The sequence below is a fragment of the Chenopodium album genome, chromosome 10, assembly GCF_948465745.1.
Source record: "Chenopodium album chromosome 10, dcCheAlbu1.1, whole genome shotgun sequence".
NCBI classification, from domain to species: Eukaryota; Viridiplantae; Streptophyta; class Magnoliopsida; order Caryophyllales; family Amaranthaceae; genus Chenopodium; species Chenopodium album.
The window spans coordinates 13,873,557-13,900,481 of record NC_137843.1 but is presented as its reverse complement, the minus strand read 5'-3'; the positions used below and the strand labels follow the sequence as shown (position 1 = coordinate 13,900,481).

At 37.6% G+C, this 26,925-nt stretch overlaps 2 protein-coding genes, 1 long non-coding RNA gene and 2 pseudogenes across 4 annotated transcripts; 1 reads left to right on the top strand and 4 right to left on the bottom strand.

The window, feature by feature from the left end:
- The first annotated feature begins 1,256 nt into the window (after nt 1-1,256).
- Nucleotides 1,257-11,145, top strand: LOC145563619 (uncharacterized). The gene is made up of 4 exons (XR_014094568.1): nt 1,257-1,542; nt 4,835-4,949; nt 9,120-9,277; nt 10,764-11,145. It is a non-coding gene; the product is annotated as an uncharacterized LOC145563619 (long non-coding RNA).
- LOC145563618 (uncharacterized) lies at nt 2,958-4,512 on the bottom strand (annotated as a pseudogene). Its single transcript, XR_014094567.1, has 2 exons — nt 4,064-4,512; nt 2,958-3,966 (listed from the first exon to the last, which is right to left on the bottom strand). The product of XR_014094567.1 is annotated as an uncharacterized LOC145563618 (transcript).
- A 1,619-nt stretch (nt 11,146-12,764) lies between the features above and the next one.
- Nucleotides 12,765-14,195, bottom strand: LOC145564891 (uncharacterized). The gene is made up of 2 exons (XM_081625056.1): nt 13,873-14,195; nt 12,765-13,632 (listed from the first exon to the last, which is right to left on the bottom strand). Exons 1-2 carry the CDS (start codon nt 14,193-14,195, stop codon nt 12,765-12,767), a joined length of 1,191 nt encoding a protein of 396 aa, XP_081481182.1.
- A 766-nt stretch (nt 14,196-14,961) lies between these two features.
- On the bottom strand, nt 14,962-16,743 carry LOC145564890 (uncharacterized). Its single transcript, XM_081625055.1, has 3 exons — nt 16,415-16,743; nt 16,040-16,139; nt 14,962-15,303 (listed from the first exon to the last, which is right to left on the bottom strand). Exons 1-3 carry the CDS (start codon nt 16,741-16,743, stop codon nt 14,962-14,964), a joined length of 771 nt encoding a protein of 256 aa, XP_081481181.1.
- Nucleotides 16,744-17,768: 1,025 nt separating this feature from the next.
- On the bottom strand, nt 17,769-18,985 carry LOC145563617 (dirigent protein pseudogene; annotated as a pseudogene).
- Between the last annotated feature and the right edge of the window lie 7,940 nt (nt 18,986-26,925).

The window sequence follows — 26,925 nt, the reverse complement described above, 5'->3', positions numbered from 1 at the left end:
GGTAAACGTAGACCAATTTGGGCATGGGTAAACATATGATTCATGCTAAATATCCCTTGAACCCTACTTGGGAGAAAGACATGAACGAGATTTATGAGTTTTCCTAAAACTCATTGGACTCCTTATTAGTTTCTTACAAAAAAGCGTAATGATAGGATCAACTATAATTCAAAGGTCTTCCAAACAGTCAGGAATTCAAATCCTAATACACCCTAAAAAGTGTAAAGTCTTAGGCTTTCAAAGGGTTAGGGGCATAAAGGAGAAGATCCCTCATGATGGACACACCCTTCTCACACAATCCTAACTTTGACAAATAATAGAGGGATTGTAACTAAATAGATAAAAGGTAGGTCGAAGAAAATGAAAACTCAAAAGTATGTAAATTACACACTTACAATGTTATATATTACAAATAAATAAATAAAATCAAATCATTTTGATTGCAGTTATTTTATCAAAGTCATGTGTCGCCGGGTCAAGGTTAGGATTACGAGGTCTATAATTATTATTATAATTTTGTGTGTGTGTGTTTGTTTGCGTGTGTGTGTTTAGAGAGCCACAAGGACGGGAAATGGAATCGATCCCAAAATCTCTTGAGAACGAGAGATGAGCTCTAACCACTTGAGTTATACCTCACTCTCGGGTTGCAAGGTCTATATCAAAGGCATGATTATTAGATAATAATAAAAAATTAGGATTATTCAAAAGTAAAATGGTTTAAATTGAGATTATTAAAGGTTTTTTTTTTCAAATTAAAAAGTCAAATGAGGAGAGAGATGGCATTGTTGAAAAAAAAAAAAGGTTTATATAAGATCATCTCCAATGGTGAAACTCAACTTTGAGTATTGAAATACAAAATGAGTTGTTTTTTACCTCCAATAGTGATACCCCACCCACTTCTCAATTTAGCAACTCATGTGAAGTCTAATTTTCCAATAGTGATACTTTCTAAACTATACTAATGTCACTTTTAATTTATGGCCTACTAAATCATATTTTAAGTTTTTTTTTTTTTTGAAAACAAATAAAATGAGAACTTAAATAAATTACAAAACATATTATAATAATGATAAGAGTCCACACTTTTTGTCAAATGAAATTCAAAGTTGAGTATTCAAACTTAGCAACTTTATTTTGGAGTTGCTAAATTTAGATTCCAAGTTATTGGTATAGGTTGCAAAAAATATTCTCTCTTAAAAATACTCAGTTGACTCTCATCATATCATTGAAGAGGCTTCCACGGGCAAAAAGAATGTTCAATTAACCTCCATTACTACTTCCTCCGGTTTTGGAGGCTTCCACTGGCAAAAAGAATGTTCAATGCCAAACTTGATGCAATATGAAAACATGACGAAGGAGTGAGATAAACAATTTCTAAATATTTCTTGTGGGTTAGAGCTTGGCAGCGATGGATATCTACTCCGTAGCAACAACATATGAGCTTAATTTCGACTTTCGAGGAAGTTTACCACCATGAAAGCAGGAATATTCAAGCTTTTAAACTTTAATCAATGGAGTGGAAGTTCAATATTCTTCAATGAGGTAAATTTTCAAATTAAATATTTATTTAAATGTTTATAATTACTTTAATTTTATACAATCCTATCAATTTCACTGTTAATTTGTCAAATGTGATTCCATATATATTTGTATAATTCTGTTGAAGTAATTTAATTTTAATCCCGAAACCTATAATTCATTTGATCATATAAAATTCTTTGATTTGAACGGCAGATTCGGTTTTCGGCCTCTCAGAAATCAACTTCAATTTTTTTTTGACAGCTCATTATTAAAGACTTTTTAACTCGATCTTTCATCGTCTATTTTGATAAATTTGAATAATAATAATGAGGATAAACTTTGAGCTTGCATATGATTTACTTTGATTCGTGTGTGTGAGAGATACGATCATGTAATGGTAAGTTACGTAAGCAGATTGGCCTGACCTGTCAGATTGTCAGAATATAAAATTCGATAGACTGATAGAGGTTTATTTATATACTTATTTTTATAGAAAATGGCTGATCTTATATGTGTGACTTTTATTGTATACTTAATTTATAGAAAATAGAGTAATAAAATAGAGTTACCAACTTCAAATGACCCAAATGAGGATAATTGTATCAGTGCACAAAGGTTCAGAATAATGTTTATATTGAATGGTAAATTTATACTAAGTTCTTTTGGTGTATAAGGAGCCATAAGGGTGGCGATGTATACAAGATTATTAGTGGACATCACCTCTATTGATTTTACCATTTAAGCTAGTTGGCATCCATCAGAAGGGCGGTGATGTATAATTGTATACTAGATCATGGGTATCACCTCTATATTGACTTTACCACCTAAGCTAGTTGGCATCCATTAGAAGGGCATTGGTACATAAAAGGTGAATTTTGAGCAAGGGAATAAGTTGCTATAATGATTATGTATATTAAATAGGAAAATAGAGGTGGTGAATAATTTCCGTCTCAGGAAAATGCCTTATTGTTGTTGAACTTCTTAAGGAAACTTCAGTGGTGGTGCCTTATACTGATTGATAAGGAAGTTTTAAATGTGGTCTTGAGGTTTGAAATGCTACAGGCTCCAGCAGTTAATCTTTTCTGATTACATGAGCCTATGACTTCTATAATTGGTGAGAAAGATGCTTTCTCCCACTTGATCATTTGGTTGAATACCTCTGTTAGTTAAACCAATCTTCGGGCACCATTGAAACTTTCTCTAAAAGCAGAAGAAATTATCTGATTATGAACGCACTATATTCAGATTGGAATGACTTGTTGATGGGAAGCTCAACGTATGCGTTGCATAAGCTGTTTTATTTTCTCAAACGAATTGTAAATTAAATTCAATTTTCAATAAGTTAGTATTACACAAACAAATGAAATTTTTTTGAATAACAAGATTAAAAATTACTTCTATGTTTATTATTTAAAAAAAATAAAAAATTTAAGCAATGAAATTACAAATTTACATCCTTTGATTTATTAGAGACAGAGAGCAATATAAACCTTGCAAGTATATGTATGTTTATAAGGGATCATGCAGAAAAGGACTGCAGGAAGATAATTTTTCAGCTCTGTCCAGAAAAATGAAGGATTCATTGATATCATTCCCATTTGCTTCTTATCTGATGAGTGTGCCTGAAATCATATGTTAGCACGTTTCTCCCATTACCCTGCTTCAGAACAAAACTTTCGACTAGCAAATAGCAACCAAAAGTTTTCCAGTCTGTTATTCCTTCATATTTTTCTTCTTTTACCACGTTGATCCACTTTTCTTTCTCTTTAGTCCATCCAACTCTTCCTTCTTCCCACAATCAGTGAGCTCAGCCCCATCCGATATACTGTTCCGCTTCCATCTATTGCCTTGTACCACACCACTCCTCTGCCATCAATCATCTCTTCTTGCGCTTCTAGCTGCCCTGCAATTCTTACCACCTCTGCTGGAACCACCGCATCGACTATCACTGTCTTTTCCTGATCATTATTGCTTCTCTCAACAGTAAAAATCCGCTCCCATCGTTGCTCAAGTGTCATTTCATAATATATGGAACTCTTGATTTGGTCTTTCTCACTCCCATCTTTGATGAACATAAAAGGGCAGTACCACTTACCAACAACCACAGATGTTGACCTTTCTTGAGAAGAGAGAATATTGAAATCTGGAAGACGAGCTCTAAGGGAAGAGTCAATACCGCGAGCCTCTCCCATGTTGAATTTTTTTAGAGATTTGGAGCTCATATGCCATCCTTTTCTGCGTAAAAAGTATGGTGGGTGTCCATCAGGTGCTACGGATCTAGCTGAGAGCCTGTTTCCACCAAGAAAAGTTTGTTTTACAGAGAACTCAAATTGCTGATATATGTCATTTGCATCAAAGGGTGGTCTTGGTTTTACATCTCGGATGGTTGGGATGCAAAAGCAGCTAGTTCCTATGTCTTCTTCTCTTGAGCTTGCATATGATTCCCTGTTAGCATGTTATAAGATATGAAAAAAAAAACCGTAAATTATAAAGCTATGTTAATTCAAAGCATAGTATGAGACGATTTAAGTTCTGTGTTTACCCCTTTGTTTTCCCATCTGCTTTGATTGCATAATACTGGTTGGATGAGAGTGGCTTGTTGATGACAGGAATCAAGTAAACCTCATCATCAGAAGTATGGTGAGAGGTGTGGCCATTATGATTCCTGGTGGTTGTATATCTGACAGAGAGGCGCTTATTTTGTGGAAATGGCAGATCATCTATAGACGAGCCCTTGATCAACCCGAACAGATATGTTGGTGTGGATTCTTCATCTCGGAGTACTAAATAACCAGAATTTGGACCTTCTGGAGTTGATGAGATGGCTTCTGGGGAATGTTTGTATAGAGATAAGGGTCTGGTTGTGTACATTTTTTCCCTCTGTACTTATTCACCAGGAGCTTCCTATTCTTGGCTGATTCCGAAAAATAATAGTTGGCCTATACTTCAATATATATAGGCATAGCCGCCTTAATACTTGACTGAATATGTTAGGAAATAAACTGAATTTCCGAATAACAAGTTTTGTTTGTTTCTTTTATTTATTTTATATTGTGTTTGTGGATGAATTCCCAAAATTGTTCCATTGCACATATCCAAAGTATTTTAAAAATTGACTAGGTCTAGATCAACCAGATCTTGCCAGCTTTAGTATGTTATATGTGTTTGACTATGTTATCCAGCAAATAAAATTCCCATTAAATGTTTGGAAAGCAAAGAAGTCTGCATATAATAATGCTTGATTATACTTATTACAGAGTATGTTGGCAGTTGCGTGCAGTCTAAACATAGTTTATGTGACTATCAATTTCAGATTTTTGTGAAGGTTAATAGTTCCGATTTTTGGCAAGCCACAGCCCACAGGATGTGAAGCATATGCACAAGAAGTCTTGGTCTTCTCCGATATAAACAGCTCTAAGCAGTTTCCGGTATCTTTCTCTCCAGTTATTTTTCTTGATATCTGGCTAAATTTAATCATAGGATTGTACTTCGTACTAGTTTGTATTGTACTAACTTATTTGTCGTATCTCTTAATACAAGTTTTTTGGTTCTTTTTGTTCCTCAGTCTTGTATTTGACCAGTTTGCATGTTAGAATCGTCAAAGATGGTTGGCTGCTCAACGCAATTAGTTTTATTTGGATATTTTTTTTTTTTGGTGTTTAGAGAGCCACAAGGGCGGGGGTGAGAATCGATCCCAAGATCTCCTAAAATCGGGAGGAAAGCTCTAACCACTTGAGTTATCCCTCACTTTCAAATTTGGATATTATACAAGTATTAAAATAATCGTATTTCTTAAATTTCGAAACCATCATTTACAAAGCTATCAACATTACAACTTGACACATTCAAAGTTAAACACGCTTTCTGTAATTTGTTATCAGAAATTAAAAATTGTTCATGACATGAAATTGTTTCCTAGTATGGAGTAAATCATAATAGGGCAAAGGATCTCAATTAGCCTTTATTCAATCTCTTCTTCAGAAATAAGATGTTTTGGTTATGATTTTTTAAAGTCCGGTCTAAAATGGTCTGATATAATCTAATTGTTTGATTAAAATAAAGTTAACTTATACATCAATGTACAAAAATACTCCATTAGGTGGTTCAGTTATAATCTATATCTATATACCTATACTAAAACATAACTTTTTTTCGCTTCAAAATAATTTCTTATCCCTCCCAAATGCTTCTAATTCTTTTTTATTTTTATTATTTTTTTATTTTTTTGGGACAATAGTTACAATAAATTATGCTACTTTTATTCCTAAAAATATGCAACTACAATACTTTTTTAAGCTACACATTTTACAATTAATCAATCTATACAAAAAAAATAAAGTCACGTTATACTAACAACTAGTCCGTACCCCGGACCATGCCCCGGGTTCCCTCCGCAATATATATCCTTAAGTTTTAAAAATACTATATTAATTGGCTACTTATAAAATAATAATTATTTTCTCAAATGCATTATCACTAATGTGTAAAACTATCCACATTTAAGACATTTGTTGCTTTAAATGTTTATAGTCGGATGAATATTTTAATTTTACGGTTTCATTGTTTTAGAATTTCTTCAAAACCCTTATTAGTTCGAAAGTAAGTCTTCAGCTCCTAGAATTTTATTATTATTTTTTTAAAACATGATTGTTTATTTGGAATTTTAACTCTAATGATAATTTGTTTATTGAATTTTAAAACATATCATTGATACAAACATTATTATGTACGAGATGTATCCCTTTCGATTTGGTGTATTTTGACGGAGGATTCCATTGATTTATTTTTATGAACGTGATACATATTATAGAAATATACACTATATATGGAAAAAAATCTATGTTATTCGAATTTTTTTTAATAGGGTTATAATTATGTTTTTAATAGAGTTATAATTTAGTTTGAGAGGGTTATAATTTAATTTGTATGTATAATGTATAAAATATTGGTATTTTATCGAAAATAAAACTCTAAACCAATAATTTTATCCTAAAAAATTATCCAATTTTATTGAAAATAAAACTCTAAACTAATTTTTTATCTAACGAAATCTATCTAAATCTTTCCAACACTTTTATCATACGTGCCATACTAATAAATAATTGTAACCTACGTGTCACGACACTTGGCAAAAAGTTAAAACGTCAAGTGTCGCTGTCTCATGACCTGGCTAAAAGTTTAGCTTTATATATTAGTTATATATTGCTTGGAATTAAAAAAAAAAAAAATGCAATTCTTAATTCTCAATTAATCAAAGCAAAAAAAACTAAAATTTATACTACATACTTCTTATATAGATTGGTCACCAGTGGTGCTTAGCTGCAGCACAGCAACAGGTTGTAAATCCATACTAGATTGTTATTGTTTAACTGATTTAAACCATAGTTTTCTTTGTTGTAAAATACGCATCAAACTCCTTTTCAGTAATAGTAATTCTGATAAAATGCAAAAGTACTTGCAATATCTTTGTATTTTGTACACACAAATGACTCAGACACAATTTTTCATTCACCTTCAAATGTAAAGTACTTACAACGTCGTTATGTTCAGTACTCACAAACAAATTTAAACCTCGTGAGTATACCGTGTGTTTCTAAAGGATCATGCAAATCAGGACTGCTGCGAGCCTGCGAGACATTGTTTTTACATCCCTCTAGCGGGAAAGTCAGGAATCATTGATGTCAATCCCAATTGCTTCTTATCTGATGAGTATGCCTGAAATCATATGTTAGCAGAATTCGCCCATTATTTCTCTTTAGAACAAAACTTTCAACCAGCACATAGCAACTAAAACTTTTCCAGTCTCCAATTCCTTCATATATCTGATCTTTAACCACCCTGATGTGCTGCTCTTTGTCTTTAATCCATCCAACTTTTTCTTGTTCCCACCTCATTCTTTCTACAATCAGTGTGCTCAGCCCAACAAAAACTTCCATTCCGCTTTCATCAGTAGATTTAAACCACACCACCCCTCTATCATTATTTCTCTTCTCTTGCACAGCTTCCTGACCTGAAATTTTCACAGTTTCAGTTGGAACTACCACATCAACCTTCACTTTCTTTTCCTGACTGTAACTCCTCTCAGCAGCAAATATCTGCTCCCATCGTTGTTCAAGTGTCATTTTATAGAACACGTTCTCTTTGACTTGATCTTTTCTTCTCCCGTCTTTGATGAACATAAAAGGGCAATACCACTTACCAACAACCACAGACTTAGAATTTTCTTGAGATGGCAGAAAATTGAAGTCTGGAAGATTAGCTCTAAGAGAAGAATCTATACCTCGAGCCTCTCCTATATAGAAAATTTTTGTAGATTTGGATTTCATTTGACTACCTAGTGTACCTAATAACTTAGGAGGATACGCATCAGGAGCTAAGGATTCAGCTACAGGCATGCAGCAATCCGTTTTAAAGAATTCGAACTGCTGGTATATGTCGTCTATATCAAAGGGCCTTGGACAAACATCTGTGATGTTTGTTAAGCAAAAACAGCGGCCTTTGAAATTTGAGCTTGTATATGCTTCCCTATTACCAAGTTACAAAAATATGAGATTACCGATCATAAGTTATTGTAAAAAAAGTTTGGACTAGTTGTGATGTACACCACATTAACATTCAATACATAAAAATGACCAACATATAAGTCTGGTAGGTTAGTCACTTAGACCATCTATTTACCAATTCTTTTCAGGACAGAATTTTGTTGGACTTGTATGTGGTTAGAGTATCCTTTAGCACAAACGAAGATTTTTCAATTTTAATAAGAGATATGATGTTTAAGTAATTAAGTTATGTGTTTACCCTCTTTGATACCCATCTGCTTTGATTGCATAATATTGGTTGGATGAGAGTGGCTTGTTGATGATAGGAATCAAGTAGACATCATCAACCAAAGGGGGAAAAGGACCACTGCCACCATGATAGATGGAGAGGAGCTTGTTTTGTGGGAATGGTAGATTTACAATATATGAGCTCTTGGTTTGTTCAGGTTCTTCATCTTGAATTACCAAATAACCCGAATTTGGACCTTCAAGAAGTAATCTCATGGCTTCTGAGGAATTCTGGATAACAGACAAAGGTCTGGTTGTATACATTTTTTTTCCCTGTATACTTGATCACCAGGTACCCCCTAATTTTGGCTGATTGTATATGTAGTATTGTACACTGATACATAGTTGATATTGTGCGATGAGCGTTGTCTCCCAATAATATAAGGAAACTGGCAAGGGGAGACAATCGTCTAATAAGTTGACATTGTAACATGTATTTCACTGAAGCCATACATAGGGACATATTAATACAATAATCTAGCTTGATAATGATAACTTTTGTACAGAAAATAATTTGTTATTGTAGGTTGAAATAGTATGAGATGGTGAGTAATTTCCGTCTATGGAATTCATTCTGATTAGTTTGACTAACTTGCTAAAGAAATTGCACTAACAATTTAGCCTAGAAAATTTCCTTGCTTCAGGTTTTTAGGCTACAGCAGGCGGCAGATGATCTGTTCCCTACTTCCCATTACATGAGCATTTAACTTCTATAATTGCTGAAAAAGACACTCTAATAATCTGCTCAGTTTTTTCCTTTCTGTCCAGAAAATGGAAACTTTCTCACATAAGTTCATATTCAACATTGGTGAGCGTGATGTACGTGAATGATGCAGAAGTTAAACCGAGGCACTTAAAAACCTGGTGGGAGTAGAATTTTGGTTCAGACAATGCCCCTAGTCATTACATGGAATTTGCAATTATAGGTTAGTACACGAATCAACCTATTCTTAAATAAATTTTATTCTTTACACATTAAAATCATTTTATATGTCAAACAAAATGCAAAGTACTTCACTTTCAATATCATATACTTTATAAAAACACAAAACTGTAAAAGCAACAGGGTAAAAAACAGGTATGGTGTTACAATCATCCCCTAAAGCAATGTAAAGTATTTACAACTTTGTTATGTTCAGAAATTACGCAGACAAATTTAAACCTCTCCAGCATACTGTTGTTTCTAAAGGATCATGCAAAATAGCAGAATTACAGGGAGACAATGCTTTTAAATCCCTCTAAGAAATTCAAGAGTCATTTATATTAGTCCCATTTGCTTCTTATCTGGTGAGTATGTCTGAAGTCATATGTTAGCAGAATTCGCCCATTATTTCTCTTCAGAACAAAACTCTCAACTAGTAAATAGCAACCAAATCTTTTCCAGTCTCCGGTTCCTTCATATGTTTCATCTTTAACCACCCTGACGCGCTGCCCTTTCTCTTTATTCCATCCAACTCTTTCTTGTTCCCACATCATTCTTTCTACAATAAGTGTGCTCAGCCCAATAAAAACTTCGTCCATTCCGCTTTCATCAGTAGACTTAAACCATACCACCCCTATGGTATTGTTTCTGTCTTCTTTTGTAGCTTCCTGACCTGCAATTTTTACTGATTCTGTTGGAACTATCATGTTGACTGTCACTTTCTTTCCTTGATTGTACCTCCTCTCAGCAGCATATATCTGCTCCCATCGTTGCTCAAGTGTCATTTCATAGAACAGGTTCTCTTTTACTTGATCTTTCCTTCTCCCGTCTTTAATGAAGATGAAAGGGCAGTACCATTTACCAGCAACCACAGGCTTTGGGCATACTTGAGAGGTCCATAAATTGAAGTCTGGAAGATGAGCTCTAAGAGAAGAGTCAATACCTCGAGCCTCTCCAATATAGAAATTTTCTGGAGAGTTGGATTTCATTTGACATTTTTTTGTGCATAAAACCATAGGAGGGTCACCATCAAGTGCAACAGAATTGGCTGTGGGCATGTATACGTTCCTGCTCGAGGTTGAATTTGTTACAGAGAATTCAAACCGCTGATACACGTCGTCTTGATTAAAGGGTCTTAATTCTTCATCTGGGATGCAGATGCAGAAACAGCAGACGTCTATGTCTTTTGAACTTGCATATGCTTCCCTGTTACCAAGATTAAAAGAACAAAATATTGAGAAAAATGCACATTATTGAAGAAAGGAGTACGACCAACATATAACTTTGGTGGTGTAAACTACCTATTATTTATTGGTTGTATGATGGAATCCTATAAGACTTGTAGGTTGTTAGACTGTACTGTCCTATATATATGAAGATTTATCTATATATTAGTAATAGATATTTTAAGTTGTTTGATTACTCTCTCTGCCTCCTATCTGCTTTGATTGCATAATATTGGTTGGATGATAGTGGTTGGTTGATGACAGGAATCAAGTAATCATCATGAGTTCTTCTGCTGCGATCATCAGATCCCCGAATAATGGAGAGGCGCCTATTTTGAGGAAATGGCAGATCTCCGATAAGCCAGTTCTTGATAGTCTTGGTATCCTTGAAAAAACCAAAAAAAGAGGTGGTTGTAATAGTATTTTCACCTTGAAGTACCAAATAATCAGAATTCGGACCTTCTGGAAGTAATGTAAGGGCTTCCGGGCAATCTTGGTAATGAGATAAGGGTCTGGTTGTATACATTTTTTTTCTTCTATACTTAAGTCACCAGGTTCCCCTTATTCTTGGTTGATTGCAGTATTATACAGTGATATATAGTTGACCTATATACTTTAATATAAATTGCCGCCTTAACATATTAATTTGAATTCTTCTAAATAATAGAGTACTTGATGCTCTGAGGTTCCCATTTTATGGTCAACAAGCAAAGTTTTACCTAGTCATTGAAGGATACAAGTACTGTTCTGTATATTTAGTTGTTAAACCTATGTGATGTGCGCGGTCTCCCTATATAACTGGCAAGGGGAGGCAATTGCGTATTGTATGATAAGCTGATATTGGAACATGTATTTTCCAGAAGCTAAAGAAGGGGCATTTTGATAAAGTAATTTAGCTTGATAATGATAACTTTTGTACAAAGATGTTTTGTTATTGTAGGTTGAAATAGTATGAAGTGGTGAGTAATTTTCTTCAATGGAATTCTGGTTAGTTTGACCAACTTGTTAAGAAAACTTCACACAAATGAACATAGGAAATTTCATAATTTCTTCAAACAAGTCTATGAGTATTCAACTGCTTGAGGGCTCTTAGATTACAGCAGGCGGCAGATGATTGCTGAAAAAGACGCTTTCTCTAAAAATACAGTTTTTTTTTTTTTTTTTTCATCTGTCTAGAAAATTGAAACTTTCTCACAAAATAATGAACTGATTTCACTATTAACATAACTTAGCATACTAGCACGGAGTACTTGGTATGTATAGGCACATAGCATGATATAATCCCCCAATGCAATAATGCAAAGTAATTACAATTTACACAAAGTTATATATTGCATATATATAATGTTACCACATCTCCTAGGTAATTCAAGAGTCATTGAGATACTACTCCCGTTTGTTTCTTAGTGGAAGCTTCCATTGTTCTTCTTCAGTACGTACAAAACTATATTAAGGGCATGCTTGGATTGAAGGTAATGTAATAAAAGTCAAACTTGAAAAAACAAGTAATTGGAGGTGGTGTTGTAAAAGACATGATGTTTACAAATGAAATAAGGTAGTTGTGCCATTAGGAAAAGAGAGATGGAGGAATTATTACTCTCATAATGAGGGTAATAGTTACCCACCCTCTCCCTAGTGTAACTATTCCCCCCAAAATGAGGGTATTAATTTCTCTTTCTTCACCTCACACCATACCATCACTACATAATTTTCTTACAATCACATCATCACTATCTCCTTTTTCCCTATTTTCACATTCATTTTGCTTAGTTTGACTTTTATTACCCCCTCAATATATTAGCCCCAAATGAATTCAGCCCTACTCAAGTTGTTTTTGTTCTGCTTCCATCAAGCATATTTATTTGACTGATGGAGATAGGAGGATATAATTTGGCGGAGTTGGGGGGTGGAGGAAGAGGAAGAAGAGTCTAGTGAGGATAGAGAATTTGCAAAATAAATTTTATTTTCTACACATTAAAATCTTTCAAGTAAGTTAAGCAAAATGCAAAGTACTTCAATTCCAATACCACATAATTCATAAAAAACACATAAATGTAAAAGCAACAGGATATGGTGTTACAGTCATCCCCAAAAGTAATGTAAAGTATTTACAACTTTGTTATGTTCAGTAATTACACAGACAAATTTAAACCTGGTGAGTATACTATGTGTGTTGCTAAAGGATCATGCAGAAATAGCAGAATTGCAGGAACACAAAGGCACAAAGCTTATAAATCTCTCAAGGAAAGTCAGAAGTCACTGATGTCACTCCCATTCGCTTCTTATCTGGTGAGTATGCCTGAAATCATATGTTAGCAAAATTCGCCCATTATTTCTCTTCAGAACAAAACGCTCAACTAGTAAATAGCAACCAAATCTTTTCCAGTCTCCTGTTCCTTCATATGTTTCATCTTTAACCACCCTGACGCGCTGCTCTTTCTCTTGATTCCATCCAACTCTTTCTTGTTCCCACATCATTCTTTCTACAATCAGTGTGCTCAGCCCAACAAAAACTTCTATTCCGTTTTCATCTTTAGACTTAAACCATACCACCCCTCTATCATTATTTCTCTCTTCTTGAGCAGCTTCCTGACCTGCTATTTTTACAGATTCTGTTGGAACTATCACGTCGACTATCATCTTCTTTCCTTGATTGCAACTCCTCTCAGCAGCATATATCTGCTCCCATCGTTGCTCAAGTGTCATTTCATAGAACACGTTCTCTTTGACTTGATCTTTCCTTCTCCCGTCTTTAATAAAGATAAAAGGGCAGTACCATTTACCAACAACCACAGGGTTTGAACATACTTGAGGTGACCAAAAATTGAAGTCCGGAAGATGAGCTCTAAGAGAAGAGTCAATACCTTGAGCCTCTCCAAGATAGAAATTTTCTGGAGTGTTGGATTGCATTTGCCATCCTCTTGCTTTTAAAACCTTAGGAGGGTGACCATCAAGTGCAACAGATTTAGCTGTGGGCATGTACCTGCCGTGGATTGAATTTGTTACAGAGAATTTAAACTGCTGATAGACGTCGTCTTGATCAAAGGGTCTTGGATCTTCATTTATGATGCATGGGACACTACAGAAACAACAGATGCCCATGTCCACTTTGACTGAGCTTGCATATGCTTCACTGTTGCCAAAATAAAATTCAAAATATGAGAAAATCGTAAATTTTTATCAAGGAAAATCTGCTATGACTTGCATAATAAGTGAAGAAAGATATATGAGTTATAGGCCTGGTGGGTTACACCACTTATTGTTAGATGGAAAACCATAGTACTTGATATGGTTAGAGTGTCCTATACTCTTATACATGAATGAAGATTTATCAATTTAGTAGTCAATTTTTTAAGTTGTGTGACTACTGTACCCTCTTTGCCTCCCATCTGCTTTGATTGCATAATATTGGTTGGATGAGAGCGGTTGGTTGATGACTGGAATCAAGTAAACATCATCAACATTTTGGCTGCGATCACCACCAGTAATAATGGAGATGCATTTATTCTGTGGAAATGGCAGATCTTCAATAAGCCAGTTCTTGATAATCTTGGTATCCTTGAGGAAACCAAAAAAAGAGGTCTTAATAGTTTTTTCACCTTGAAGTACCAAATAACCTGAATTCGGACCTTCTGGAAGTAATCTGAGGGCTTCCGGGCAATCTTGGTATAGAGATAAGGGTCTGGTTGTATACATTTTTTACCTCTATACTCAGCCACCAGGCGCCCCCTTGTTCTTTGTTGATTGCAGTATTGTACATTGATATATAGTTGACCTGTATACTTTAATATAAATTGCCGCCTTAATATGTTAATTTGAATTCGTCTAAATAATATATACTTGATGCTCTCAGCATCTAAGCTTCCGATTGAATATTCTATGTTAGCTCAGAATAATAGATGGAGAATTGTACCAAGTATCCAAAGTTCTATTTTTGGAAATTAGGCTCTTAAGTTATACTCCGTAGTTGTTAAACCTGTGTCACTATGTGATGTGCGCGATCTCCCTATATAACTGGCAAGGAGGCAATTGTTTTATAAGTCGACATTGGAACATGCATTTCCCCATAAGCCACAAGGAGGGGCATTTTGATGCAGTAATTTAGCTTCATAATGATAACTTTTGTATGGATATTATTTGTTATTGTAGGTTGAATTAGTTTGGCTAATTAACTTGTTAAGAAAACTTAACCAACAAATTAACATTGGAAATTAGAAGTTTTAAACATGTCCATCACTTTTCAACTGCATCAGGGAACAGATGATCCATTCCTATTACAAGAGAAAAATCTATAATATTTGATGAAAAAGCCGCTTTCTCTTGTATGCTCAATATTTTCATTTTGTCTAGAATGTGAAACTTGGTCACAATACAAATGAACTGATTCGATATATGCAGTAAATACTTGTACAATCTAGCACACAAAGTTAAACCTTGCAGATATATTGTTTATACAGGAAACTTAGGAGTCATTGACATACCAATCCCATTTGTTTTTTATCTGATGAGTATGCCTGAAATCATATGTTAGTAGAATGCTCCCATTATTCCTCTTCAATACAAAGCTTTCGACGAGCATATAACAACCAAAACTTTTCCAATGTCCCATGCCTTCATATTCCTTTTCTCTTATGACTCTAATCCACTTCTCTTTCTTTGTAACCCATCCAACTCTTTTTTCTTCCCACATTATTCTTTCTATAATCAATGAGTTCAGCCCAACTCGAGTTTCTGTTCCGCTTCCATCTATAGCCTTAAACCACACCACTTCTCTGTTATCAATTTTCTCTTCTTGTGTAGCTTTCTGCACTCACAAACTCGACTGGAACTCAGAATACTTGCCCAGAAAACAGAACAGAAAGAACTCGTGTTTAGATAACTTTAGAGAAGAGAGAAGAGAGAAGAGTGATTGTGTTATTGTGTTTTTGACTGGGAAAAGCAACAAGTATATATAGGCAGTAGAAGGGAGACAAGAAGCATAAAACGAGGAAATAATCTGGCTAAGAAAACGAGGAAAGAATCTGGCTAAGAAAACGACCAGATTTATTAAGCTAGTCAACAACAGAAGCAATAGACAAGGAATTTAATTCCGTAACCCCAACAGTCGGAAAAGAATAATCCCAACAGACAAAAAAGAATATTTTGTTTAACAAAGAAAAGGAAATAAAATTTCTCCAAAAAGATAACAAGGACCCACGCCCGCACATCGCATTCCCAAGGCCGACCCGGCTCGGCGCACGCGTGTGGAATAACACTTACCTCTCACTCACTCAACTAATTGGTGCTAAGACACTACAATATAAAAACAAGGAAAAACCTTTTCCCCTAACTAATGTGGGATTTTCCCCTTTTATTTGTTTTTTCCCTCTCTCTTGTTTTTTCCCAACTCTCTTATTTTATATCAAGAACTTCCAACACATATGACATCCTTCTGAGCGTAAAAACTCAAGAGGGTAACCATCAGGTGCTACGGATATAGCTATGGGCATGTATGTGTCGCGACTAGAATCTGTTACAAAGAACTCGAACTACTGATATACGTCGTCTGGATCAAAGGGTCTTGGATTTTCATCTGTTATGGATGGTAAGCAAAAACAGCAAGTAACTATGTCTTCTTCTTTTGAGCTCGCATATGCTTCCCTGTCATCAATCAAATTATTAAAAATTTGTAAATTGTAAATTTCTTAGTTACCTCAAACAAAGAAATAAATTTCTTAGTTACCTCAAACAAAGAAATAAGACTAACATATACTATATAAGTCTAGTGGGTTGCGCCACATATCACCAAATTGGTTTTAGTGTAAAATCTTGTTAGACTTGTACGTGGTCAGACTCTATTGTTGATTATTGGTTAAGTCTAACAAAGATTTATCAATATTTGGTAACGAATGTTTAAAGTTATGCATTTATCGTACCCTCTTTGTTGTCCACTTGCTTTGATGACATTATATCGGTTAGATGAGACTGGCTGGTTGATGACAGGAATCAGGTAAACATGATCAACAACAGGGGCAACAGGACCACTACCACCATGAGAGATTGAAAGGAGTTTATTTTGTGGAAATGGTAGATTTTCAATAGGCCAACTCTTAATTGTCTTGATACTCTTGAACATCCCTAAAAAATATGTTGGAGTAGATACATCAGCTTGAAGAACCAAATAACCCGAATTCGGACCTTCAGGAAGTAGTTTCATGGCTTCAGGGGAATTTTGATAAAGTGATAAGGGTCTGGTTGTATACATTTTTTATTCCGAAGTCAGCAACTCACCAAGTGCTCCTTATTCTTGGTTTATTGTAGATTTGTAGTACTACCTCCGATTTTTTTTAGTTGCAACTTTGGGGTATTATTTAAGAGATATAAAATATTCTAAAGTTACAACTAAAAAAAAAATCGGAGGTAGTATATTACATTGACAAAATAAGTTGGCCTTGATATGTTAATTTGAATTGGTCTATATAATGTCATAATGTATGTTTGATGCTGCCATCTTAATTTGCTGCTTTTGTTAATAACTGAGGGATGACTGTGATTGGAAGACTAAGTTATTCTGCAACTTAGTTTCCTATTGAATGGTCAGCAATTCAAGTTTAGATTTCAGAAAAAGAAAAAGAAAAAAAAAAAAGAGTTGTGTACTTAAATATTAGTTGTATAAAATCTCAGGACAATAGATGGAGAATTGTGTAATCTATCACTAGTTTTGTTTTCTTTGGTAAATAGGCTCTTAAATACTGTAGCTATGTAAAAGATTATCTAGTCGATAAACATGAGGTGTGTAAGTGTGTAATAGTGTAACTGTTGGGATATTGATTCAAACGTTAGTTTGTTAGTCAATGTATGGCACACTTAGTGGCTAAGTTTTAGGATTAGTTGATTTTAATATTTATCTTCTTATTAGAATTATTTGTGGGTCAAAGTACGTGATTTGAGTTAGTAGAGTTTGTTAGTGGGATTGTATTAGTGGCCCTTGATTTATTGATCATGATAGATCATGGGTTTAATGGGTCCTATTTTTAAGGTTTATTGTTATCCTTTCTAGCTATATATTCAACCATATGTACGTGAGAATTAGAGAGTGTGTGATATTAATAACAGTGTGTGAGTATGTGTTTTCCTTAACTTATTTGCTTCATATTATTGTTTTCTCTTTCTATGTATTTGTTCCAACAGTAACTGTGTACTTAGTGGCAATATTGTGAATAAAAGCAATTGAAAACGTGCCAGCTGAATATATATATGGAGTAGTTCAATGCTTGCTCATCACAAAATTACTAGTTACTGAAAAAATAAATAAATAAATAAATAAAATAAAATAAACCTAATAATGTTTTTCTATCATATGATTTGAACATGAACCAAAATATGCCCAAAAAATTAATATGGCTAATACACGTAAATTATTATTAGTAGAGTTGTATCTTGTATGCCATCCAACTCGGTTCAAATTGACTTAAATCATATCGAATGATTTAATCACTAACCTGACTCAAACTATACTATTCAAACAAAATGTTAGTTACCTCTCCCCTGCTATATTTTTGGCAGTTAATTACTTAGTTCCCTTACTAGTCAATAAATCAGACATTTTTAATCAATGTAGTAGTGTAGTACCAAATCATATTGCATCCAGAAATCCAAATCAAAGTACACTAACTAAAAAAAAAAAAAAATTAACTTACAATAATTCACTCACTGTTATTAAAATGCAAATGACACAATTAGGGGAATAAGATGCAATTCACGCAAATACACTCTTAAAAAATAAAAATTAAAGGCAAAATAAAAAATACGGTACAATATTGATATGGACGGTATAATTTTTGCAACCCCTACTAACACATGAAAATGTTGCATCCTTCAATTCCTTAGAAACCTTACGTTACGAATTATCAAACGAACCATGAATTATATAATTACCAACATTCATAGAGCTTAGTATCAATACGAAGTCGATAATAAACATCGTCTTCAACAGCATCAGTCGTAAAGGTAGCAACACCCCTAGCCATGAAGTTCCTCCAATAACAGAATGTCCCTAGTCTTTTTCGTCGAAGGGTTAGCCCCTGCAAAATTTAATGACCCTTTATGCTTAGTCGAGTTGAACACGAAAGAGAATCCAAACCAAGATGTAAACACGTCTTTCTTGTCGTAAAAGTAGAACCCTTGGGCGCGCCCTACTGGGGTGGAGTGAAAATCATTTGTAAGTGTAATAGGATTGTCGAAAACTATAAAATCTCCAAAGTGATTTTGCCTTTGCTAAAATGGTTTTGTTAGCCCAAGCAGGCGCTCCTACGATGGCTGAAGTGGCATTTTTGGCGTTCTTGCCGTTGTAGAGTACGTCATGGAAGTAGTAAACCATCCTCTTGCATGGTTTCCTAGGCCTTTGGGTGATTTTTTGGGGGTGTTTAAGTGCATTAGAGAGATTTGTTAGTGAAAAGAGAAAGAAAAAAGAGTAGGGAAAATATAAATGATGATTTGAGTGCCATTTTCCTTGTTTTTGAGGAATACATGGAAATGTGTATACAAGAGAAGAGTACCTATATTTGTGTGGAAAATCATATCTAGGCAAGGCTGTATATATAGTACATAAGCCAAGCAATCAAACATGTACGGAGTAACTCTATTTCAAAGCTCCCTGGTCCGGCCGTCCGGTCCTACGTACTTAAAAAAAATTATTGACCAATTTAATTAGGACCGTCATGTTATTTGAGATTCTTATATCTTAATAATTAGATGTTAAGTTGGAGATTCACAAGATATACTAATGTTTTCATTGACTATGTTGAAAAAAAGAATGTTAAATTCGTTATTAGTTAGGATTACAAATGACATAATGATTGAAATAATTTAAATGCCTCCATTAAAGATTTTTTTTTTTCCTAAAGGGAGATGATGGATAATTGGATCACCATTTCAATTGGTAAATTTCTCAAATTCAATCCATTTACACATTATTATTATTATTATTATTATTATTATTATTATTATTATTATTATTATTATATCTCAAAAACATACAAAGTTATACAACCTATAGAAAATTAGTGGGAAGCCGAGATACAATCTGGGCCCTCACTCCTCTAGATATAAAAAAGTCTATCCTAATAAAGATATGAGCTGCAGCACGCGCCCAATGTCCTGAGTCTTCAAGAACTTCTGGATCCGTTTCAGCAATACAACAGCCTTCTTTTCTAACTCCCCAGGAGAAGAGAGAGAGAAAAGAAGGAAGCCATATCTGTTTTGGGTGTTTTTGTCCCTCGTGAGAGTTACGTCACAAAGACTGGTCCGACTCGAGTTGTACCTGCAAAAACACGGAGACTCCGGGTGGTGGAGCTCCGCCTCCGAAGATCAAGTTAGTAACTTAAAAGAGAATAAAGAGTGCGGAAATTTAGGTGGGGATTTGCTTGGATTCCAAGCTCAGGTGTTTCTCTGATGAGAGAGAAAGTGGGTGTAATAAATGATTGAATGTGTCCCCAAAATGGGGAAATATCTCCCTATTTATAGGGTCATTGGTAGGTGTGCCTCTATCTAGGTCACTTGACCTAGACCTTGTGGTTCCGCCTTTGGAAAGGGGTGGGATATTGTCATTCCGCCTGGGGACGCAGTGATGGCTTGGGACGAGAAAATAGAAAACGCAGACAACTATTTTGTCTGCTACGAGGCGATAATAGAAGCCGGCCTCCGGTTCCCCCTCCATATCGGGATTAGGAAAATCCTGAAGGGGTATGATCTAGGAGTCTGGCAGCTCACCCCAAACTCGTGGGTGAACACTTTAAGCTATATTGCTGCCTGCGAGCTCCAGAACCTTGCTCCCAGTTTCTTTGCCTTTGCTCATATGCACTACTTGAGCAAGGCCCCAGGCGGTCATGGGGCATGGTATACTCTTACTACCTTGCCTCAGTATTTGATGACCTTGGACAAGGTGTCCAAGTGGTCCGGGTGGAAGGACAAATTTTATTTAATCTCCTCAACAACCCTGAGACACAATCGGACACTGCGCCGGTATAATCAGGAACCGGTTCTCCTTGGCAGGAAATTCCTTCTCCCGACACTCTCTACCAGGGTCCGGGAGCAAATAATGGAGCCGGGTTTCTTCAAAACCACTACTGAGCCCTTGGGGGATGGGACTCACATTATTGTTCCAAAGAACTGGATTCCCCACCTGGACTATTTCAAAGATGAATGCTTTCTGTCCGCTTGTGGGTTAAGCTCCATGTTTCCCAAGGGTAGATCCACTTGCATCCGGCTTTTCTGTAGTTTTTATTTTATACTTCCAATCTTTTTATGATTTTCTCTAACTTTTTGTTTTCTCCTTGCAACCGACGCCTTGAGAATGGTTGACTCGGCTAAGACTCCGGCTAAGTCAGCAACGCAGCTGCGCAAGGAAAGTGCGCTCTCCAAGAGAGCCGATGTTGAGGCCAAGGAGTCCAAGAAAGGCGGGGTAAGACCGCCTAACTTCAGTTTTTTCTTAAAATTTCTTGCAAAGGTTTTTTACCAGCTGATAGCATTTGGTTCTTGATTTGCAGGATGCTGCTAAACGTGTTCCACGCTCTGTCTCCAATCTTTTCAAAAGGCAAGGGGAGGAGCTGGACAATACTCCGGCTGCCAAGTTCGCCAAAAATAATCCTTCCCATACAACTCCTGCTGCCAATCCGGATCGTCCTACAACTGGTGGCAAGTCCCCTTCTGCCCTGAAAATTCTGAGCGAAAGCTCAGAACGCTCGCAGAAGAAAGCGTCGAATGCCTCTACGGCATCGAAGGGTGGCCAGCCACCCAATGTTGCAACCGGTGCTGCAACAGCTGGGGAGGAGGATACCTCTAAGCCCCATCCGGAGACCTAAGGTAAGAACAAGATTGAAATAGCTTGGCCACTAAACTTTATGAGAGTCAAGACTAAGGTTGACCCTTCAGGGGGTTCAGCCAGCAGCCGGCAACGAATGAATGCGAACTACGTTGCAACCCTCTCACCAAGTACTTCTTTTGGTGCAGATCTAACGTCCGACGAGCCGGATTTTCCTGGGTTTGCCAAGCGGATGGCGAGGACCCTCACCCGGTCGGAGAAGAATTCCATACCTGATCTGCAGGTGGTGGACTTTGACCAGATAATGGGCCAACTGGCTGAGGTAAAAGATTCTTCAACTCGATTCTGATATTTTTTCTTCATTTTTTCACCAAGTGTTTCATAATCCGGCTGTCCTTTTCTCAGGTAATGCTGCGGGTGGACGGGCTCCGGGGCCCCTTCAGGCGGAAACAAGAAGAGGTAAATGACGCCAAAAGGAGGGCCCTTGAAAACCTCAACTCTGCTGAATATGCTAATTATATGTGTGATTTAAAGATTAAAGCAGTGGAGTTGGAACAGGAGGAGCTGATCCGAAGTTTGACAGCTACGAACGATGAAGCTACCAGCCGGGCTAATGACCTTGATCAAAAACTGAAGGATGCTAAGGCTGAACTCAAGGCATTAGAAGACGCTGACAAAGAGAACACGAGGCTCCGGGCAGACATCACCCGGTTGGGGCTGGAAATTGTCAACATGCGGAGCCAGCATGCAGATGAAATTTCCAAGGAGCAGATGCAGCTGATGGAAGAAAATGAGCGGGACAATGCAGCCCGCCTGAAGATCTCTTGGGATCTCCTCTATTCAGATATAGACTTTGAAGTCTATAAACATAGGTATGATTACGCCACTGCGGTGTATGATGCCCAAGTGCTGGGAGAGGCAGCTCCGCCTCGCTTCAAGGAATGGGCTGCAGAGATGGGATATGATGTCTCAGATAATGAGGAGCCGGCTGAGGATGAGCAGAATAACGACGGCCAGCCTGATAACCAATCAGAAACCCTCCCAACCGGTTAGAACCAGCCGGATCAGCAGCCTCCATCTTAGCCTTAGGCCAGCCTCCCCAAATTCAGCGGCAGTATGCCAAATTTCTTTCTTTTCCGGCTTGTAAGCCGAGTATATTGTATTTTTACCAACTGTGGAGTTGGGTTAACAATCATTTCCTTTCTTCTTCACCGGATGTGATTCCGGTTAACAGTTATTATGGCCTTAGTACCATTTTTAATATTTAAATGAAGTATTCCGACTCAGTCGGTTGTTTATACATGTTTGTGCTTGAGTTTTTGCTTTTTTTTTTTTGAATTTTGCGTATATACTGCAATTCTTTGATATTTTGTGTATATACTACAATTCTTTGATATTTTGCCTAACTTAAAAAAGCATGCGGCAATTCGCATTCCGGCTGTTCTTGTCCCTGGACGGCTGTGTGATTGGTTTCATTTAAATATTGATTGATTGGCTTGAAAACACTTGATACTTGGAAAAGTATGAGGTGTTTTTAGGCCAATCAATCACAATGGTGATTGCCCCAAACCAAGTACACTAGCGGCCATTTAAACGGGTGCTTCGAGCCTCTTTCCCAGGCGGTAATATTCCGTCTGGGATTATTTCATAGCCATTACACAAAACCCTTTTGCCCCGACCGGGAGAGAGTGTGCAATTTTGGAATAAATAATCTAAGTAAGAACTTCAGCCGGTAACCGACTGATGCCTCAGGGCATCCGGTATTCGGAAACTTAATCATTCTTGCAGACTATTCTGGTCAAACGACTATGAGTTGACCATTTTGGTCGTTCAATCTTTTCCGTCTGCATAGATACTTAGAGCTGACAAAGAGTCTGTTCTATGCAACGATTGCACCCAGAGGGGTGTCGCCGGACACCATTGTCCATGTCGGGACAGGCGATTTTGTAAATTAAGCAACCATCCGGCCATTGGCCTTTGGTCTTGTTTGAGACCGATTGTATAGCTACTAAGCGTTTTTGTGCTTAGTTTTTTCAATCTGGCCATTGGCCGCGTGTTATTTGATCATTGAATTTAACACTAAGTATCAAACTTAGTTGGTTAAGCAAATAAATTACCCAGACGGATAAGTAATTATAAACAAAACAATTTTGAAAACAAAGTCTGATTTCTCATAAATAGACTCTTTGTTTACAAAAACTTACAATTCTCAGAAGTAATACTTTTTTAAGTTATCTACATTCCAAGTTTAAGGTAGGCGTCTGCCGTCTAGGGTTTCCAGACGGTAGGTGCCATCCCTGACTTCTTCATAGATCCGGTAGGGGCCTTCCCAATTGGGGGTTAGCTTTCCAAGCTCATTGGCCCTACCGGTTACCTCCATTTTCCGTAACACAAAGTCGCCAACTTTCAAAGGGCGCTTGCGTACCTTCTTGTTGTAGGCTCTCGTCATTCTCAGACGGTATATCACATGACGCAGGGCAGCATTGCCCCTGCGTTCCGGGAGGGAGTCCAATGCCAGCCGCATGGCCTCCCAATTTGCCTCTTCATCATAAAGCATGACTCTAAGAGTCGGCTTGTAATGCTCAATGGGCAAGACGGCTTTAGCACCGTACACCATGAGAAATGAGGTTTCACCGGTTGCCCCTTTGGCAGTTGTCCGGATGGCCCATAGGACATGAATCAGTTCTTTTGCCCATAAGCCACCGGCTCTTTTAATTTTCTTCTTTATGCCGTCTGAGATAAGCTTGTTGAAAGCTTCAACCTATCCGTTTGCTCGGGGTCGGCCGACTGATGCAAAACAATGCGAGATTCCCTGATCTCCCAACCAAGTCTTGAGGTGAGGCGTTTCAAACTGAGGGCCATTGTCGAACACCATAGACATAGGTACTCCAAACCGGGTGATGATGTTCTTCCAAATGAAAGAGATGACATCCTTCGTCTTGATGTTCTTGACCGGCTCAGCCTCTACCCATTTGGTGAAGTAATCCACATCCACCAAAATATAACGCTTTTCACCTGGTGTAGGGGTATAAGGACCCAAGATATCCATGCCCCACTTAGCAAACGGGATTGGGCTGTGGATTGCCGTCAGATCAGTAGCCGGACGGTGTATAAGCTTGCCAAACTTCTGGCATTTGTCACACCTCTTCACCAACTCCTTAGCATATGCCTCAAGAATAGGCCAAAAATAATGCCGCCTGGCTCTGACGGCTAGGGACTTGCCGCCTATATGAGAGGCGCAGTATCCCGCATGCAATTTTTCGAGAACTTCCCTACCCTTTTCTAGGGTAACACACTTCAATATAGGTTTAAGGAAACCCGCCTTGAAGAGCTCTCCATTTCTTATCTCGAAATTTTCTGCTCGTTTCTTCATGACGGCTGCCTCCTGTGGTGAATCAGGAGCGTGCCGTCTGTTAAATATGCCCGGATGCCATCCATCCAGGTAGAGCTTCGGTCTAGAATTCCAATGGGCTTTTCATATATACTTCTTTTTTCCAAAACTTCCCAAAAGACTGACCGAGACGTATCGCAGCAGGCGGAGGATGCTAGTTTGGACAGTGCATCCGCCTGGTTGTTATCTGACCTGGGCACTTGACTCAGACGGAATTCTTCAAGTGCCCCAGCCTCTTCTTTGACTGCCTGAAGATACTTGATCATAGCCGAATAAGTTGCCTCATATTTTCCCTCATACTAGCTTACGACCAATTGTGAATTAGAGTAGGCGTCAATTTTTGTTGTCCCTACTGTCCTACACATGCGGATTTCGGCTAGCAGGGCTTCGTATTTCGCCTCATTATTCGAGGCCTGGAACTTAAACCGCAGTGCATATTCAAATTTGTCCCCCTCAGGGGACTCATAAATAATTCCTGCACCGCAGCCGCTCTTCGTAGAGCTCCCGTCTACATACATTTTCCAAACCTGATCAATGTTATCCGGTGGTACCGGTCGTGTCTTTTCAACAATGAAGTCGGCAAACGCCTGACCCTTCACTGCCTTTCTGGGTTCAAAAGTGATTTCAAGACTTTGCATTTCAATAGCCCATTTTAACATTCTGCCGGATGACTCCAAGGTAGACATTGGCCGCTTGAGGGGCTGATCGATGTAAATTACAACTGGATGTGCCAGAAAGTACGGCTTCAATTTCTTGAATGCCATATATAAAGAAAGGTCAAAATTTTCAACCATGGGGTACCGGAGTTCAGCATTTTTTAGCACATGGCTAATTAAGTAGACCGGGAGCTGGATGTCGTCTCTCTCAACAAGGAGAACAGCACTAAGGGCATGGTATGAGACGGCTAGGTATATATATAACGTCACTTTGGGCAGAGGGCTAACAAGCCTTGGCAAAGAGTGCAGGTGTTCTTTCAGCTTTTAAAAGGCCGCCTCAGCATCATCCCCCCATTCAAATCTGGTGTTCTTCCTGATTGCTTGGAAGAAGTAAAGGCATTTGTCACCTGACCAGCTGAGGAACCTCCCCAGTGCCGCCAGGCAACCGGTTAGTCTTTGTACTTCCTTAACAGTGCGGGGTGACTTCATGTCAATTACCGCCTGTATCTTCTCAGGGTTAGCCTCTATCCCCCTTTGATCAATCAGGAATCCGAGAAACTTCCCAAACTCAACACCAAAGACGCATTTCTTAGGATTTAACATGACCTTATGCCGCCTGAGTGTGGTGAAGGTTTATCGGAGATCAGCAAGGTGATCCGCCTGCTGCTTGGATTTGACTATCATGTCATCTATGTACGCTTCCACATTCCTCCCAATTTGATTAATGAAGACTGTATTAATCATCCGTTGGAATGTAGCCGGCGCATTTTTCAAGCCAAACGGCATCACAGTGTAACAGAATAACCCCTGATCAGTGACGAAGGCCGTCTTCTCTTGATCTTTTTTCCACAGGGGTATCTGATGGAAGTCGGAATAGGCATCCATAAAGCTCATCAAGGCATGCTCGGCTGTAGAATCGACCAGACTGTCAATCTTTGGAAGCGGATAACTGTCCTTTGGACATGCCTTGTTGAGGTCTGTGTAATCAACACACATACGCCAAGTAGCATTCGGCTTTTTTACAAGCACAACTTTTGCCACCCAGTCGGGGAAATTACATGGCCGAATGAACCCAGCATCCAGCAGCTTTTTACTTCAGTAGCTGCCACCTGACTTCTTTCCTCGCCGTGATTTCTTTTATTTTGTCGGATGGGCTTCTTTTTTGGATCCGCGGCGAGTTTGTGGACAGCAAGATCCGGGCTGACGCCTGGCATCTCTTCCACTTCAAAGGCAAAAATGTCTTTGAAATCTTTCAGCAATAGGTGTAGGTCTGCACCCAGCTTAGCATAAGCAGCCGTCCCAACCTTAACAGCACGCCCGTCCAAGGTATATCAATATGTTCTCCAGCCGGTTGGGGACGGAGCTCATCTGACCGTTCCCCGGTCAGTAATTGCTATTTTTTCTCTTTCTTCACCTCCAACAACTGAGGAGCCGGTGCTTTTCTTTTCTTCCCGGCTGCTGGTAGGGCTAGGCTGGCGTCCTTGACATTGTTAAGGTCTATTGGTTCCTGCCCTTGGCCGTCTAGGGCCACAGTATCCTTGACGGCTGAGAGGTAGCACTCCCAGGCTGTCTTTTGGT

What these genes read in the sequence shown, in the direction of transcription:
- LOC145564890 (XM_081625055.1), bottom strand. Translation starts at nt 16,743, where the DNA reads ATGTATACAACCAGACCCTTATCACTTTATCAAAATTCCCCTGAAGCC. An exon ending in GCAAGTGGACAACAAAGAGG is followed by an intron (nt 16,140 to 16,414) that starts GTACGATAAATG and finishes GATTGATGACAG; the next exon opens with GGAAGCATATGCGAGCTCAA. An exon ending in GACCCTTTGATCCAGACGAC is followed by an intron (nt 15,304 to 16,039) that starts GTATATCAGTAG and finishes TTGTGAGTGCAG; the next exon opens with AAAGCTACACAAGAAGAGAA.
- LOC145564891 (XM_081625056.1), bottom strand. Translation starts at nt 14,195, where the DNA reads ATGTATACAACCAGACCCTTATCTCTATACCAAGATTGCCCGGAAGCC. An exon ending in GCAGATGGGAGGCAAAGAGG is followed by an intron (nt 13,633 to 13,872) that starts GTACAGTAGTCA and finishes TTTTGGCAACAG; the next exon opens with TGAAGCATATGCAAGCTCAG.